The sequence below is a fragment of the Bicyclus anynana genome, chromosome 1 (assembly GCF_947172395.1).
Source record: "Bicyclus anynana chromosome 1, ilBicAnyn1.1, whole genome shotgun sequence".
Classification (NCBI taxonomy): domain Eukaryota; kingdom Metazoa; phylum Arthropoda; class Insecta; order Lepidoptera; family Nymphalidae; genus Bicyclus; species Bicyclus anynana.
In genome coordinates, this window is record NC_069083.1 from 19,403,569 (window position 1) to 19,423,099 (window position 19,531).

Below are 19,531 nucleotides of genomic sequence, written 5' to 3' on the forward strand. Positions count from 1 at the left end.
AAGTCAGAAGTCGGTTTAAAGCTATAGTTTGTAGAGTCAAGCTCATAAGTTATTCCTGATCAGAGCTCGTGGATCATGTACCGAATGACAAAGGTCCGGTTCCCTTTGTCACGGCTGTAATCCTAAACTGTTGGCGGAATTATCACATTCGATACTGAACCGACAGCTCGTCAAAATCATAATCCAATTGTACATGGTTGATCAACGTTGTATCAATGAAAGGTAAAAACTAAATTAATCTTTATTTTTTTAACGGTAATTAAGGCCTGCTTTTTAATGTTTTTAATAGGTGTATTGACGAGATGAAGGTAAAATGAAATCTTGGTCGTAGACGTACATCTTAGCTTCAGAATTTCAGGGGTTCAAGAGTTCTAAATGATTAATGTCAGTAGCAGTAAACAAAATAAAATTAGCCCTAATAGTTACTAACGTCTGATAGGAGAAGACACAATAGGGAGAATTATAGAATAGTGACGGACCAAGCAGAAGGCCCTCTTGATAGTAAATAGATACTGCATGTATACTCTGTGATCTGCATACTCTGTGATCTGCATACTCTGTAATCTGTTTCTCTGCTTATAGCTGCTGGTTATCTATGAACAGAGAAACAGATCACAGAGTATGCAAGGAACATGTCCTACAAAGTGCCGTCCTATGTCTATAACCCTGAGGCGTAGGTGTTAAGCATCATGCCCTGTAATTACAGCGTCAACCACCACAACATAACAATTGTGCTTGCCGACACTAATCACTAAACATTTTGTAGGGACTCAAAACCGTAACATTTCGGTATCTCTTGCGTCAAATTACTGCAAGCGACGCACAAAGCGTCCATAATGAAGTTTTGCGTGGCTTTCCTTTATTTATGGACCTAATAATAAAATGAAAATGCAGAACTGTATAAAGTTGAACCTACACTACGGTAACTGCCGCACCGAAAGGTCGAGTCAGCTGCTTCTGATGGAACAACTGTGCCGGTAATTATTTTAATAATTGTAAATATAATATATTTTTAGATTTTTATTGCAAATTTCAGCAGAATATTTTTAGTAGATATTGTTTTAAAATTCAAACAATAAAAAATTATTGGAATTAGTATATTTTAATCAGTTGTCTTTATTTTAATTATACAATTATTTATTTATTGTCCTGGGTATAAAGGAGGAATGGTGATGTGTGGCATAATATTTAATATAAAATAAACATAATATAATATGTCTAGTGATGTTTTAATTTAAATTTAAATAATTTACTTATTACACGATGACCCACCTGCTTTTAAGTGAAGAATGTAAAGAAATGAAGAAATGATATGGCAACAAAAATTTAATGGCAAAGGTTTAAAGAAAAGATGGCATCTAACGCAATGTTAACTAAATATATTCTATTTTTAATAAATATCCTCGATGAGTTCACTTCTGCGGGGCTCGTGACAGTGTGCGATAGAGTTAATTTCCTCGCATTGCCCCGAGATCTCGGAAATAATAATAATATCATAACGGAGTGCGCGGCGCGGGGGAGGGCGCGCGGGGGCGCAATCTTGCATAACTTAAGAAACTTTTAAAAAGTTCGCGGCCATTCGGACTTAACGATACGACTTCTTGTTTTTCTTTTCCTGGTTTTATTTTTGAAAAGTGGTCTGTATTTTGTAATTTTATTTATTTAGAGATTTTTTAACGGTTTTCTTTTGACAGATTGGCATACAACGGTCTTGTAGGACTGTAATATAAAACGCGCACGTACGCTGCTTGTTGGCTAATTATATTTGTTTATAATTTATTCCTTCTGTAAATGTATCGCAATAAAGCAAAAAGTAAAATATTTTTAAAACGTAAGAAATATAGTCAAGTGGTATTTCTATCAAGTGTAAATGCATTGAACAATAGCGCCAATAAAAAATAGTCCTCCAGGGACTCTACAAGAATAATCATAAAGGCAACAACCCGAAACAGGTCGGTTTGACAAGAATATAGCGTCAATATATTTGCGAATGAATTGTGAGCGCCGGGTTATTACCTGCAGTCCCCGGGCGACGGGCGACGGGCGACGGGCGACGGGCAAGGGTTGTCGAGGGTAAACCTATTTTTGTGAAAAGCTAACAAATCATTATTGTGATATTTTCCAAAAGAAACCCTAACTTTTTCGAATAGTTACGCAAATGGGTAAATGTCATTGACGTAAACGCCGCTGATTAAGAAATACCGTAATTTTTGAATCACGGTACGAGTAAAATAATCAGAATAGGTGAGCCACAAAAGAGCCAGGCCGTTTTCCATAGGTATAGAAGGAATTGGTGGGCTCAGGGTATTTGACTCTGTAACCATTACTATCAAGTATTAATTATAATGATCAGGAATAACGTTTAACATGCTATCCCAGGCACGGCAGTGTATCTTACACTTACAAACTTCAGATTGTTACTAAGAATATCTTTTCAGTTCAGTTCAATTCATAGACGTCTAGGAATTCGAACTCACGACCACATTATCCACAGTTATACTAGACCGATAAAACAATTCATCATACACTAACTAAGGAACAATGAAAAAGTACCATTACAACACTGGAAACGGAGACTATCTTTAATTTGTAGTTAATTATTGTCACTTTGGTCGGAGGTCAGCCCTGGGCGCGTCTATAACTCCGCTGTAACTTTTACTACGGGAACAATGGAGTGTCGCGTATTTCTTGTTTTATGCGTTTAATTTATCACACAAAAACACTTTGTGATTCACTACAACTTTACTGTATCAACGTACAGAATGACCGCATTATTTGTTTTTGTGTTTGAAACAATCAAAACCGAACTACAACTTACTTTAGTTACTTTAATTGTTTTAGTTAAAAATAGATTAACATAGCTACTAGATAATAGATTAATATACCTTTTTGCATTATTTAACTGTTAATTGACACTCAAAATGCTATTGAGACTTTCCATTGAATAATATCTGTTACTAAGTCGAATTTATATTTGTCTGATGTGTCGTGTCGTGACGCATGACAACGGAATCGGTATCATACATTTTGTAAGCGGCACATCACATCAGAAGCCATCACGACATGTCACAACACATAAATGTAAACGTTGCCATATAAAAACGTATGATACCGATTCTGTTCTGATGCGTCACGACACGCCACATCAGACAAATATAAATCCGGCTTTACTATGATCGTCACTCAACATTTCATTTGATGAGTTATGATCGTAATTGTACAGACATACGAAATACAAAATACATATATACATGACAACAACAACAGTTGAAAGATAAACAAGTTTATTCACCCCATAAATAAGATAGATTTTGGAAAGTAACGTATAAATGGATGATGAACTTTGTTGTATGTATTTTTTATTTGTTTATATCAAAATAAAATAATAATCTATTAAATAAACTATGTTTATCTTAAACTTACTTACTGCCGAGAAAGTTGGAGAATAGTATTCTCGAAGTGCAACGTTGAGAATAAGTTAGCTACGAAAAATATAATGCTATAGTCGACGGTTCTTTTATGTGTTTTAATCAGCAAGTTGCCGACACTTTGTTGTCGAGATTAAACTGTGCTGTTGCCGTTAACTTTTAACTTAACTGAGAGAATTAAACTGCATATTTGCACACGAGACGTGAAAGGCATTTGTGACACACATTTCACTATTGGAAATTGATTTTATATTTAACTTAACTTATTGGTAATAGCAATAGTTTACTCAAATTGTTGTCATAGCTAACATTATAAAGAGATTTGATTGTTTAAATGGCTTCAAAAAAGGAGGAGGTATCTCAATTCGATCGTATATTTTTTTATGTGTTCACGGATAACTTCGTCGTTGATGAAGCGATTTTGATGATTCTTTTTATATGTCTATTTGTTACGAATAGGCTCCTAAACTACTGGATCGATTGCTAAAGCTACAATATTAGCGATTTATATTTTATTCCCAAGAAAATGGAAACATTTAGGGTATGCTAGTATATAATTAAGTACATAATATAGATTTAAAATCAGTTTAGTTAGGTATTAAAAATATTAGTCCGGACAGCCAAAATTTTATAAAAGGTTTTTTTTTTTTGGTATTGTGTACATAACTATAAACTGAAAACACAGATATTTCTAAATCACAGACACACTTCAACTTTATACAATAATATAATAATATGAGTTTGTTTGAAATTCATGTTCGCTTGGAACTACGTGAGGTATCTATATGTACGGAGCTGAGCTTTGAAACAAAGAGAATCGAGTCCAATATGATACTGCAATATAGTTATGTTCTAAAACAATTGACATACCTTCCATACGTTCTAGTGATCTATCAATAGCCCATCAGGTATTGCTGCAATTATTCTATTAATCCGGATAACGTTAATAATAATAATAATAATAATAATAATTCATTTATTCATGAGAAAGTACAGAAGGTTTACAGAACAAGCTATAGACATATATACTTTCTACCTTGACAGGTGTATGAATATTAAAAGTAATATTATACTAACTAATAATTCCAATAATTAAATATTAAATCGGTGAACATGTTTCAATTTTGTTAAAATAAGAAAATAATTAATATACTATCAGAATTCATTAAACAATGTCAATATAAATGCTATGTCAGGTGTAATGCAACATTAAATCAATCAATGTCATATAATTTAAAAATGAAGTCAAAAATTAAAAATCAATGTCAGAAATTAAAATTTAAAGAGTCAATAATTTATAAGAAAATCATAACTGATTACATTTATTGTTGCATTTAGAATTTGTCATTTAAAAAGTCTTTTACACAGTAATAATTTTTATATAATAATAATTTCAATAAATATTTTTTAAAAGAAGAAAATGACATGTTATAACTGTGCGGTGGCAACTTATTATAAATACGTATAGCTGAACAGTATACATTATCCCTATACAAGGCCAAGTGTTGGTAGGGTACACATAATTTATTTTTGAGCCTTGACTCAGGGTTTAATTCTGATTTAAACTTGAAATATTCTGGATTCTTTCTTATTAAAATGCAGATTTCAAATATGTACAAACATGGAAGTGGTAGAATTTTTAGCTTCTTAAACAATGGCTTGCAGCTATCCGTCCAATCAGCATTACATATAGCCCTAATGCAACGTTTCTGTGCCTTAAATGCTAGATGCGCTTCAGTTGAATTACCCCAAAGTATCAATCCATATCTTAATAAAGAAGCTGCGTAACCATGATACGCTAGAATTGCTGCATCCACAGATACAACTTGCCTTATGCGCCTTAATGCATATACATATTTGTCAATTTTAGAAATGAGTTGTTGAATATGAGCCTTCCAATTACAATACTTATCTATTGTAATTCCCAGAAATTTATTTTCATCTACCTCCTGAATGCGCGTATCATTTAGTTGTATATCAATTTTTTGTGGTTGAGATTTATAGGTTTGAAATCGCATTATACTGGTCTTTCCCATGTTAACATTTAAATTATTATTTTTAAGATATTCCACCACGCCTGTTATTGCACCTTTTAATTCACGTTCAATATTTTGATGTTGTTTACATTTGATTAACAGGGTGGTGTCGTCTGCAAAAAGGATACATTCATGATTCGTTGTATTAGGCAAATCATTAATGTAAAGAAGAAAAAGCAAGGGTCCGAGAACACTGCCCTGTGGTACTCCAAATCTATTTTCTCGATAACACGATCGAAATATCGTTTTAGTAGTACCTTCTATGTTACAAATTTCGACACATTGCTTTCTATCCCTTAAATATGATTCAAACCAATCATGTGCTGGTCCTCTTATGCCATAATGTTCCAGTTTCTTGAGCAGTGTATTATGTTCAACAAAGTCAAACGCTTTGCTCATATCAAGATATACTGCTATGGGAGCAACACCTTCATTAAGGCTTTCTGTCACATTTTTTATTAATGTAAAGCACGCCAATGTAGTAGACTTATTTTTCCTAAAACCAAACTGTTCAGTTTTTAAAATGTCACAAATCGACAAAAAGCTGTATAATTTATTGTACATGACCCTTTCTATAACTTTGGATATTATTGGTATCAAAGTGACAGGTCTGTAATTATTTATGTCCATTTTATCCCCTTTTTTGAAGAGCGGTTTAACTATTGAGTACTTTAGGCGTGAAGGATAGTGCCCTTGGACAATACTCAAATTTATAATGTGGCTCAGAGGAGGAGCTAGTAAAGAAGCCGTTTCTTTCAAAACTCCAGTATTAATATTATCATAACCAGTCGACGCTGTATTCTTCAATGCTTTTATTATTTTGTATATGTCAAGATAACTTACAGGACTTAAAAATATACTATTAGGATTAAAAGGAATGTCAATGTTAATCTTAAAATTATGTTTGTCTGATATTTTATTAGTGTCCTTTACTACATTGATGTACGAATTATTAAATTTTTCACAAATTATTCTAGGGTCTGTATAAATGTCATTATTATATTTAATTTTTAATAAGTTATTGTTTACATTATTTTTATAATTAAAGTTGTTCTTTATAATATGCCAAGCTGATCTACACATATTATTGGACTGTTGTAATTTGTTGTGATTGCTTATACGTCTTGCATTCACTATACATCTTTTAAGTATTGAAGAATATTTACGGTATTTCATCTTGTAATTTTTTTTCATTTCCTTTGATTTTGAAAGATGATATCTTAAATATAAACTTCTTTTACGAATACAACACCGTTTAATATTTTTAGTCATCCATTTTTGTTCTATAACCTTATTTGATACTTTTACTGTTATTATTGGGAAGCATAATATCGTTTTCCCGGACAGGGGAATTTAATTGTATTATAGTATCAGGCATGTTTGTATCGACCTGTCTATAACACGATTGTGTCCGCCATATTGAATGGTCCTTGAAGCAATAATTCAAAGCTGGTTTCAATTGCTCTTGAATTCTATTCTATATTCTCTACAACCATCATTATTCGTCTATTCTATCACTCCACTAGAGCCAGGCCAGCCTGCTTATATATGAGAGAAAATGGAGCTTAGACGACCTCTGTGGCGCTGTGGCGTGAGCGGTGGATTTACAAGACGTAGGTCCTGGGTTCGATCCCCAGCTGGGCCGATTGAGGTTTCTTAATTGGTCCAGGTCTGACAGGTGGGAGGCTTTGGCCGTGGCTAGTTACCACCCTACTGACAAAGACGTATCGCCAAGCGATTTAGCGTTCCGGTACGATGTCGTGTAGAAAGGGGTGTGCATTTTCATCCTCCCCCTAACAAGTTAGCCCGCTTCCATCTTAAATTGCATCATCACTTACCATCAGGTGAGATTGTAATCAAGGTCTAACTTATAAAGAATAAAAAGAAAGACTCACCTCGCTCCGTTACAGCGGATGGGCGGGCTTAGTGATGTTTTATTAAATTTTGTGGTTGACTACTACCAGGTGCTCTCCAATGCACGTGTATGTAATAGAAGACTTTTCCCAAATCCAGGCTGAGAATTTTCATTGAAAATTCTTAAAAGGAAGAAAAGCTCAGCCCTACCCACGACATGAACCCAGGTCTTCGTTATCTGAAGGCATCATAAGCTATTTATTGAACCAACGAGCCATTTTCTGCAAAAATTTATTTTGAAAATTGGTTTCCACTGAAACTAAAACACAGAACAGAAAGAAATTAATCGTAATCCCGACTTATAAAGAGAGCTAATGTGCCAAAGGATAACATTTCTTATGGCTAAGTAAATAAGATTGGATATCGTGTACAGGGATTATGAAATTGCACGCAAAACGCATTAGCATATAAACAAGATGCGGCAACTTTGTATCTTTTAGTGTTTCGGTTAATGAAAACGTCGTTCCTGAACTTATTAAGCCTTTATGAGGAACAGAGCAACGGGTGAGGAATAAACGTGACTTCGTTCAGTCTCAAACCTATCTACGTTAACTTTATATTAAAATATAAAGTCGACAATTGGCGAAAATTTCGGTGAATAAACTAAAAAAAGATATACCTATTCAGAAACATACCTTCTCACGACCTCCTCCTTTTTGGAAGTAGGAATGGAATGAAATGGATAGGATGGATGCGTGGTCTAATAAAAAATGAGGAGATACGAAGAACCATAGCTCAATAGCTCATAGCAATAGGCGGGGCACATAGTTCGAAAAGCCACGGACATTGTGGTCACAAGGTGTTGGAATGGCGATCCCGCACTATAAAGCGCAGTGTTCGTCAACCCCCCATCAGGTGGACTGACTGACTGACGACATCAAGCGAGTCGCAGGGATTCTTTGGATGCTGGCGGCTCAGTATCGTGATGTTTGGAAGTTCCTACAAAAGGCCTATGTCCTGCAGTGGACGTCCATCGGCTGATATGATGATGACGGTAGTCATGGGTAATTCAGTTGAATGAAGCTGGTAACAGTCTTGATACCAGCTTGATAATGATCAACTAACCACTAAGTTAATGAGTATTCCAGTATTATCCGTAGATATACGTTTAAGAAACGCACTATTATACGAGTAATTGCATTACTCCTAAATTAGATTAATATGCAGATAATATTTTATCGTTAAATAAAATAAAAATCTATAGTATAAATAAAAATTCAGATACAAATAAAAATTCGATTTGGATTCTTTAAATATAATAAAAACAGACGAAATATCCAGGAACGAAACCGCAGTGTATCAACTTGTCCGCTCGTATTTATGGAGCGGTAGGTATTCCTTTGTTTATGAAGTGGTTTATTTCACAACAATACACGGGGCGGGGGCGGGGGCGGGGGCGCGGACACAATACAATCCTCCCCTTTAATTGTATATTATAACATTAATGTTGTTCTTTACTTCCACCCTAATTGTTTTTAAATTAATGCTGCCCACCCTTAATACTTTTGTTGGGTTGCTAGTTATTAACGAGTGCTAAATCTATATTTAAATTTCTAATTATTTTTAATGTCGCTTATACTCGAAACTAGATAGACTGATTTGAAATTTTATAAATATGTACGCTTGAATCTAATTTAAAATATAGGATAGTTTTATTACAGTTTCTTAATGAGTGTCAAATGCCACGTGGGCTCAGTGGTTAGTTAGTCCACGAGGCTCGGCGTTCTAGCCCTGGATTGGTCTTTGAAATTCTAAATACTTGCTCTACAAGACATTTTGTAGCTAAATTCATATTGGTAAACATTGGATTTTAACTTTAACATGTGTAATTGTCCATTTATAAATTAAATAATAAATTCCACGCTCCGAAGATATCCGCCCCGATAGATAAACAACCAAAACTACCTCCGATGTCCGAAACATATGTGGCAGATCCGAGGCGATTCTACGTGAATTTGGTTCGAGGATTTCAATCCGAGTTGACAAAACATAACGAACGGTACCGAGCCAGCAGTGAAACGGAATATCTACGTATTTCTACGTAATTGCTACCAACATATTGTGACAATTTTCAGAATTACTACAAAATGCAATAAATTGTAGCCATTACATGTAAGTACATATTTTTATTAAGTTACTAGCGGACGCGGTATAAAATATAGATGTTGGCCTATTCTCATAGATACCGGATAAGCACAAAAAAAATCATCAAAATCGGTCAAGCCGTTTTGGAGGAGTATGGTAACGAAAACTGTGACACGAGAATTTTATATATTAGATGTGTAATTTTGTAAAACTACGTTTACTGTAATTTTCAGTTTAGGGAGTAATGTTTCAATACGTAAGACATTTGATATGGATTGACAACCATTAACATTTTTTAACGGAATAATGGCATCCTTATGGTTGTATTTCACCTTATTCACTTTGAACATATTCATCAAATAAAATGTTTTTGACTTCGATTTTCCATTCACTGAACAAAAAAAATATAGAGTAATAAGTTTTGAATGATCTTAAACTTCCAAATTTTTAAATCCGACTTACGTACGTTTAAAGATTGGGACAAGCAAATAAATAAAACTGAATAGTATAGAATAGTATACAGACTGCATAGTAATCACTATAAGTAGGACCAAATGTAAGTATAATATTACAAAAGCAGTTTAACCAAACAATTGCATTGGAAGGCCCAAACCCCGTTTGTGACAAATACTTTAAACCGTTTCGTCGAGTCGCTCGCCAAATGTAACGTTGGCTCCGGACCAAGTATTTAATCGTATAATCGAGGTATGTATTATCATACAGCTGAGCTCCGAGCCCGACGCTTGGCTCCATCGTGTCTCACACTGATGTAACAAGAGGCTCACTAGATCGGTGATAGCGACTGAGACGGAACTTCTCTTGTTAAGTTGACACTATAGACACGGATCTTGCCGTAGCAATCCATACTTGCCTTATATATTGCTTGCTCGTTACGCTTTCAAGGCTATTTCAATGAACCGATTTCAAAATTTCTTTCACCAATGGAAAGCTTCATTATCAGTGGGAAAGCTGTATCTGGTATTAAATGTCGATCAGACTTAGTTAAGATATTCTTCATTCTTAACCCATATTCGGCTCACTGCTGAGCTCGAGTCTCCTCTCAGGATGAGAGGTCAACGCCAATAGTCCACCACGCGGGCCCAATGCGGATTGGCAGTCTTCACACACGCAGCATTAAGAAAATTCTCAGGTATGCAGGTTTCCTCACGATGTTTTTCCTTAACCGTTTGAGACACGTGACATATAATTACTTAAAATGCACACAACTGAAAAGTTGGAGGTGCACGTTCCGGACGAGAGTAACCCACACCCTCCGAAGTAGGAGGCAGAGGGCATGTCCACTGGCACTGGTCACACACATCACGGCTCTGGATTACGCAACGTTACAAAAAATATCATTGGACGGAGTTTGGTCCCACATATATTGGGGATAATAAATCGACCATTTTTTCACAGTTAACCCGTAAATTGTATTTTTCGCCCAGTATTTCACGTGATTGAATAGAAGCTAAATTGTCGTTGTTTGTATAAAACAAACATTTTTAGCGCGGCGTGTGACAGTCCCGGGGCAAATTAAAATGTAAATTGGAGCTACCGGGCTCAGGTGAGGAAGCCCGGTATAAAATAGATACTTTAAATATAACCTTTAGTACTGCCCGTGCCTCGGAGAACACGTTAAGCCTCCGAATCCGTATAATTAACATCTTCGTAAGCCCGCCAACTACTCGTAGCATTACAGAAGAGTACTCTAAGTTTCAAATACTTCTTCAAGGGCGTCAGGAAAAGGCGTCAGTAAGCTATTCTATCTATCTATCTATTACGAGTATATAGATAAAGATTGTGGTGTTGTAGGGGACAATCTCTGTATCTACAGAACCGATTTTAAAAATCTTGTATCACTAGAAAGCTATGTTATCTGTGTCATTGGCTATATTTTATTCCGTATTCTCAAGGGGAATGAAACGCGGGTGAAACCGCGGGGCGTCGGCTAATTAAAAATAACCTGGTGATAATATTCATAGTGTCCGGGCGTCGGCGTCGGTTGCTTGATCAAGAAGCACACTGTGCTATTATGGGAGTTACCATAGGTTATAACATCGTACAAATAAAAATATTTGAAGGAAATCAACCTTTATCTGAACATGGACATGCATTCTGTGACACGGGTACATATGAAAATGTTGAAATTGACGTATTCAAATATTCAATGATAAGCAAGACATTATATAAGCTTATCAAGGCAAAGTACTTGCCTTGATAAGCATAAACAGCTCTACCAATACTAAGACGATTATTATTTTAAATCATTACTATCAGTCTCTCTGAGGAGAGAAGAGAGGAGAGGGAAAGAGGGGATCCTCTCCTCCCTCCCCCTTTCCTCAAAAACGATATGGAGCTTAGACTCGTGCTGAAAATAAATAAAAAGAACTCAGCATTTTATAGACCGACCCAGAATTCAAAACAGTGAGCTCGTGATAAGCTAATTAGTATTATTTAATAACTAGCTGACACCTCGCGGTTTCACCCATTTGGTTCCCGTTCCCGTAGGAATACGGGGATAATACAAAACCTATAGACTTCCTCGATAAATGGTTTAGGTTAGGTTCTAACACTGAAATAATTTTTAAATTGGACCAATATAAGTTCCTGAGATTAGCGCGGTCAATCAATCAAACAAACAAACTCTTCAGCTTTATAATATTAGTATAGATATTAAAAAGACAAATCCTGAAATTTTACACGTTGTTATGTATACCTATTCATAATTCAGAACAAATAGATCGTGTTTTTTTACAATTTCTGTTATTTTTGTTAAATTTGCGTTAAATACTTCACAAAGAACGCCGGCCAGTCGGTGGCAGTTAATTTTGTAAAACCAAAAAAAAAATATGAATTTTTTACATTATTTTTGTTGAATACAAAAACGACTGCAGCCCAAATATACGTATGCAGATACGAAATAAAATAAAATTTACGGACACTGTATTTTCAGACAGGATTGCATTAACTTTTAAATTAATTTTGCTGCATATTTCAATTCATAAAATTGTTTTTGTTGGAACGATCTGCGAGTAAATAGTTAAATTACGTTTCGATATTTCTGTTTTATATTTTATAGTTAAATTACCCATTAAATAATTATATTTACAACGAAGAAAATTTAAATGATAAATAATATTTAATTTCATCATCAAACTGCCCATGAGGGTGCGAAAATTCTCCGTATTTTCTAGGAGTCTGCCATATAAAATTTAGAAAGACGTCCTTTTGGTACCAAACTTGCATTATTATCTAAATTAATATTTAATTATAGTTGTTATGCAAAATTTAACCACAATGTAAATAATTTAAAATTCAGCTGCCATATTTACGTGAACAATATTTGTTAGTTAAATATTATTGAAACATATTATTCTAAACTGCCTCGATGGTTCAGTCCAGGTTAGCCGATATGGGTTCAAATCCCGAAAATCAGAACGGGTTCATGTCTTGTGGAATATTAGGGCTGTGGAATATTATACTATATTTTTCCAACCCTCATCACAGCAACGAATGGCTCTTAGCTCCATATCCCCTCTCCTGTTAGGAAAAGGCCTGGCTCTATAGTGGGCCGTTAAAATAGGCTGTAATATATAAAATAATGATGCTCAAGTGGAAAGCTTATAATTCAAAATTCTGCGAAAATACATATTTTCCATAACATTCGACGTGTAACCGAGCTCATAAGTCAGCAGTTATTAAATTCCTCATACAGTAACGAAGGGAAGGAAACTCAATAAAAGCAGAAAAGCTTACCGCGTTTCGCTTCGCTTCGTTACGCGCGCGTTTATCGCGACTTCTGAAACGGTTTTTCCGTTCCACAGAGCGCCCGCTCATGTGAGCTCTTACTTTATGTAGGTTAAGTTTTTGTGTCTCGTCTAGTCTGACAGCTATTTGGGTATTGAGTGTTACAGTATAATTTTATTCTAACCACAAATATGAAATGTTAATTCTTCCAGTGACGCTATAAATCATCTTATTCTCCTAGAGTAGAGTTTGAAATATGTGTTTTAAACGGAAACTTCTTCTGCTTAATCTACCCTTATTCGAGGATTGTAGCTACAAGAGAGTCAATTAGCGGTTTATGTTTCAGTCATCTTCAAATGTTTAAATGTATGCAGTATGGACTGATGTTAACTTACCCATGGCAAAGAGTATGGTGATGGCGTAGACCCACCACGAGCACATTGTGGCAGCGTCAGTGTCTGGTCACATCATTGATTGCAGCGTCATGTCTACCGGCTGCTGACTCTGTGGACAAACAATCAATCACTGACTAACCAATAATAACAACTAGCAAAGTTACTCACATTCATATTCACATTCATATTTATTTATTTTATTATGGTTCTGGACCCTGTTGTGTACCTAATGAAACCAGTGTTCGGATGATACTTTTATTGCCTAAGTCTTTGGTTTTCTTAATTGGTTTACGTCTGGATGGTGGGAGGCTTTGGCCGTGGCTAGTTACCACCCTACCAACAAAGACGTACCGCCAAACGATTTAGCGTTCCTGTATGATGTTGTGTAGAAACCGAAAGTGGTGTGGATTTTCATCCTCCTCCTGACAAGTTGGTCCGCTTCAAAGAATTATAAAAAACCATAAATAAAAGAAAAAAAACACAAATCTTTAAAAGGAATTCAATTTGAAGTAACCACAACAGACTCTTAAATACCGGTAGTGACGAAAAGAAAGAGAAAGTATCAAGTCAAGTATCTCTTTAACTCTGAATTTGGTTATAACAAGAATTAATACGTAAAAGAAATTATGAATATAAAACAATGTTAATATTATGAGTATATCTGAATATTGTTTTAGAAATCCAAATTATGAATCCAATTATTATAAAAAAAGAAAAAAAAAAATACCGGTGCGCCGTTCCCTCACGAACGTGAGAAAACATGAATTTTATATTAAACAGTTTATTTGGAACATGCTCAGCGTAATGTTATTCAAACAGTTAAATATAAATAGGACGCGAAGAATAAAATTACATTTTGAAAATTCGTTTGAATTTTTCGCATTTAAAAATGCAAGGTTTCTTTTGGTGGAAAAAGATGATACTCGGCTAATGGAAGGCCTTAATCAGATTTGTCAAAAGCTGTTTCATGAACGACTTCCCTTTATTATATCTCGTTAAGGCACTGCATAATTGATTCGAAGCGAGCTCTAAATATTTCAAAGATTTATTTTATTTTATTTTATTTATTTATTTAAGTTTTCCGCGTGTTTGAGTAGGTGAATTGCGTCGCTAAAAATATTTTACGAATTAAATACTACATTTTGAAAATGTAGTTATTTTAATTGTTTAATTGCCTTGGAATAACCGCCTACTTAATTCCTTCCTGAGTCCTCAGATAGGAGAGGAGATAATATGGAACTTAGACCCACAACAGTGCTATAATGCGGGTTTGTCGGCTATTACCCTTAGCAATTCGCATTATAGAGAGTGTTGCAGCAATGTTTGATTTTCAACGATCAATAATTAAATAATAATGAGCAGAAGCTGCACAGCTGCTTTCCGAGGCTAAGACTTCCCGACTTGGGGCAGAATGTTACTGAAAATGTCTTTGAAAAAAGAAAATCAATATTACGTAGCTTGACCCGGGACCCGGGACCCAGGACCTCGTGAACCTAAACCATACAGGTTACCCACACAACGAGACAGTTTTCAATGAAGAGCTTTAACTAGATTTGTCAAAAGCTGTTTCATGAAGGACTCCCCTCTATCATATCTCGTTAGAACCGTGCATAATTGATTCAGAGATACCCTACCTACCTGCCTGCAGAGCGAGCTCCGAATGTTACAAAGATTTTTTTGTTAATTTTCTCCGTATCGCGCGTTTAATTCGCTCCACGGACTCTAAATGGCGCGGTGAATTCCGCCATGAATAAGTTAAAATATTTTGCGAGTTGACTAATTACATTTTGAAAATGTTTGACTGTTTATTTCAATTATTTCATTACAATCTCTTTCTCTTTGTTATTGCGCTGCAAATAATATTATAAACATTTTGTTACAAACAAAGCTCACATTTACAGAATATTTTAAAACTTAGTGATTACCGAAATGTTAGCCGATCTACTAATATGCGTAGCTAACCACTGGGCCACTTAAGACCAAGTATACACAGACAGACTTTGCAGTACCGTCGCAATGTTGTTTGTTTGTCGTTTTTTTACGATGTAGTATGTAGAGTGTGCGTAGAAATTTCACCATCTTGTTCTGCCTTTCTCTTTCTAACGTACATATAGGTTTAGGCATTTTGTAGGCAAGCGTACGTACCAACTTAGACTTCATCGCTACTCTCTAATAGGCATGACTGTAGTCAGCACAAGCCTATTTATCATAAAAAAGGAAAACAGTAACTTAAGTCGTGACATTTAAAGTCAGTCACAGCATAAAACGCAAGACGTAAAGTTCAAGAAGGCAGCGCAAACAATTCCAACTGGGTTTTAAGATAAAAATTTTGAGCGTAAAATTCTTTGAAGACTTTTTAAAGTAGCGGCAGCGTTGATAAATGTAACTCGGAGAACTCGTCGGATAAGAGTCGTCTTAATTTTATTCCGCCGGGTTTACGACGGGGAAATTTATATGGCGGCTGTTAGCCGAAACGCTGCCGAAATGTAGTAAATTATAACAGGCACACACGATGTTCAGGTATATAAAGGATGGCACACAGAGTAACCTCATGTGACGACATTGCCCTCGCTTTGTCATTTGATACGCTTGTATTATTCGTATTCTACTTCATGAAGATGGTTGGCTTTGGATGTAGGGGTTGAGTGAAAGCTCAAACGTATGTGTGTGTAAACTGAATGATCGTTAGCACAACAGAAATCTTCGTAGCTTAGTGACCACTTACAGACTGAAGATAATTTACAAACAATGATTCGACTTTGCTCACTCATAGACGCTCCTTCATTTTCACACACAACCGATAATGCTTGTCTAAATATGTGCTCGTACAATACAACATAAAACCAAACCGTCTTTGAAAAATAAATAAATATAGAAGTTATTATAAAAAAAATTCCAACCGACGACTTCAAAAACATGAAATCACACAATATATTATATTATTATTTTCTAACTGTTGATCACTTTGAAGGCGGTGCTAACCTGATGATGTATGTATGTATGCATGTAATCCGACATGTTCACGCAAACACGTTATCAAGTGCTGCGCTCGAATTTCATCTTAATATTGTTTATACTTGATACAATCTTTTACTTAAAAGTCAATGCAGTACGCAGGTTATAATATAGAGTTTTCTGTTTTTTTTTTGTCAACAAAGTTTTATCTTTTAATGTTTACGATTAAGGAATAAAGCTGCGATAAAAAAATTACAATAACCAAAACATTCCTTTATGTACATGTATAATTATCAATATTTTATTTCTTTGCAACTATTGTATTTAAGTTCGATACGAAGATATTATAGAAAGAAATTATTTTACCGAATATTTCAGAGAATTCAGCGGTACGCGGATCGTACGAAATTGGGTCGACGGACTAAATGGTGATGTTAATAATGTACTATATGAGTTTGGAAACGAATTTTCAGAAAACCTAACGTAAGTCGTTTTGCTGTTTTCTGGTAAGCACGAGAGAGTTTCAGAAATATTAACTTAATGATCTAATCGATGTACAATTTCGCTTGTGTACAGGGCCCAAAGTGCTGGAATGGCGACCCCGCACTACAAACTGCGCACATCAAGCGAGTAGCAGGGATTCGCTTTATGGCGGCCCATGATCGTGATGTTTGGAGGTTCCTTAAAAAATTCGTACGTCCTGCAGTGGATGTCCATCGGCTGATATGATGATGAGGATGATGACTCCAGGACCCAGGCATGTGTCTCAGGAGAGAGATAAGAGGATGGAGCTGCCTCAATTCCGTTATGCGGGTTCAGAATGAAAGAATATTGTCTTTAACGATAACTGTCGATCACGACAATAAATGATACCTACTTTTGATAGGGAGATTGTAGGGAGATATTAAAAATGAATAGAGCAATAGAAACATACTTACAGATAGACAGAGACACTATAGAATTTAATATTAATAAACGAAAGTGTCAAGTGTCGTAATGAAGGCTGAGTTACACCTAAACAGAGCCGTCAGAGTGGAACGTTCACCACTAATTGGCTTCTAGAATATTCCGCAGCGTAATGTGCGATAGAAAGCGCTCCGAGACTGGCGCTAATGATGAATTTGTGAGAACTAAAGCCTCTTCACACGTGCGCGCGTTTGTGGCGACTTTTGTTTTGCGTGCGGCAAAGGTTGCTTCGTCGTCGCGGCTGGGTATTGAGTAGTAGGGCGCTTTGTACAATAGCTATGTTTATTTATGCCACCAAATATCATTGCCGTTTCATTTGTTGAAGAAATATAATGGCTAAACATATATATGATGGACTCTAGGTAGTTCTTTGTAATTAAATGAAATTATTTTAATTCAAACTTCTATACGAATATTTTTTCAATACTAACAAGGCTGTCAGTGAGTAATGACTATATGGCTGGTTTGGAAATCGGATTTTATTGATAAGAAACTTAACAGTTGTTTAAAAAAGAAGTTCAAAAATGGCAAATTACAACATATTATGTTGTAATTTGCCATTTTCCAGTCATCCGGTCCAGAGTCTTGTAACTACGAGTACAACGTGAACGGGCTTGTGTCACTTGTGTGCAAAAGAAAGCAAGGACGATTGTAAGTCTTTGTTAGTAAGAAAAGCATTTTTCTAGTGAGTGTACCTCTTAAAGTGTTGATGATAAGATCAGATTGATGAGGGAAACCATTGTCTGTATAGTATTACAGGCAATGCTTTCTCTCATCCATCTGCTTGACCGGAAGTTATATTAAAAACCTCATCGATGACAATCCTTAATGAATGCAGCGCACGTAATCGTATCACTAATATCGTGTGAAAGGGCTTTTTATAGGTATAATTGCTATAGATTTAAGACTATTATATAGTTTGATTTGATTCCGTTTTCAAAGAAGCCGTTGCGTTTCACGTGAGTTTTAGCCGTGTTTATTATAATAAATTAATATGAATAATACTCACGAAAGTATAAAATTAAAAAAAACCGTTGCTGGATTGACAATGGTCTAAAATCCCAAGTAAGTTTTACCTTCGCTTATCTGTTTAACGGATGTAAATTGTATTATATCGAATAAAAATGAAAAATTTAGTCTTGGCTATAGGAAGCCGGGCAACCGGTCAGCCGCTATGAAGAGGCTTTCACAGGCAACCCTATACTACACACGCAAACGTATTCGCAAAAAAGTTACCTACATTTTCAAAGCGTCAAATGGTGCTATCTCTTGTAGTTTATACGAGGCAAAGAACGATTATAGAAGAGGAGGTAGGCACATGTTTCTGCTTTGCTAACGCTCCTTCAGTATCACAACAACAATTGAACACATCTTGGTGTTACAACTAAAGCCAAACTGTCTTCCGAAAATAGAATATCCATAACTACTTAGAGCGCGTCATAAATCATATTCCGAACACGTAGCGATGTGTGAAGCGCGTCCTCAGCCGTTTACGAAAGCACTCACCCCCTTCCCCTCTCCCTCGCGGTACAGCACTTAGCGCCCCCAGTCTTACATTCTTCTCGTATTTAAATATACCACCCGGTATATAGAATGTATTATAAATAAAAATGAATCGTAAATATGTTACTATAAGCGAAGAGCTCGAGAACAGCTCGGCCAGCAGTTAGCGATTATTTGTTACTCCTTCACTCCGATAGATACTAAACCAATTTGGCCGAGTATTGGAATGTAGATAGTTTATGCCTGATACCCTAAATTTTTACATAGGCTACTTTTATGCAAAAAAAATCAATAATTTCCGAGAGGATATCGTATATGAAAATTTCATGTTTTAAAATTCAATAAATGTATTAAATAAATAGATAGAAATCCTTTTTCAATAGACTTGACCCTGCATCAGAATCCGGGATCTCAAAGTCTGTAGGCAACGAGGCGAAACATGGGATATTACGACAGTAATGACATATGCCATAAACAATAACAATTATAATAAAAACACAAC

At 35.4% G+C, this 19,531-nt stretch overlaps 1 protein-coding gene across 1 annotated transcript in view; it reads right to left on the bottom strand.

Moving 5' to 3' along the window:
- Positions 1 to 19,531, bottom strand: part of LOC128198171 (cell adhesion molecule Dscam2-like) — an 87,844-nt gene that overhangs the window by 63,873 nt on the left and 4,440 nt on the right. Inside the window, exon 2 of the mRNA XM_052882094.1 lies at positions 13,606 to 13,714. Within this exon, the coding sequence (XP_052738054.1) occupies positions 13,606 to 13,651 (46 nt within the window). The 5' untranslated portion in view covers positions 13,652 to 13,714. The remainder of the gene's footprint in view (positions 1 to 13,605; positions 13,715 to 19,531) is intronic.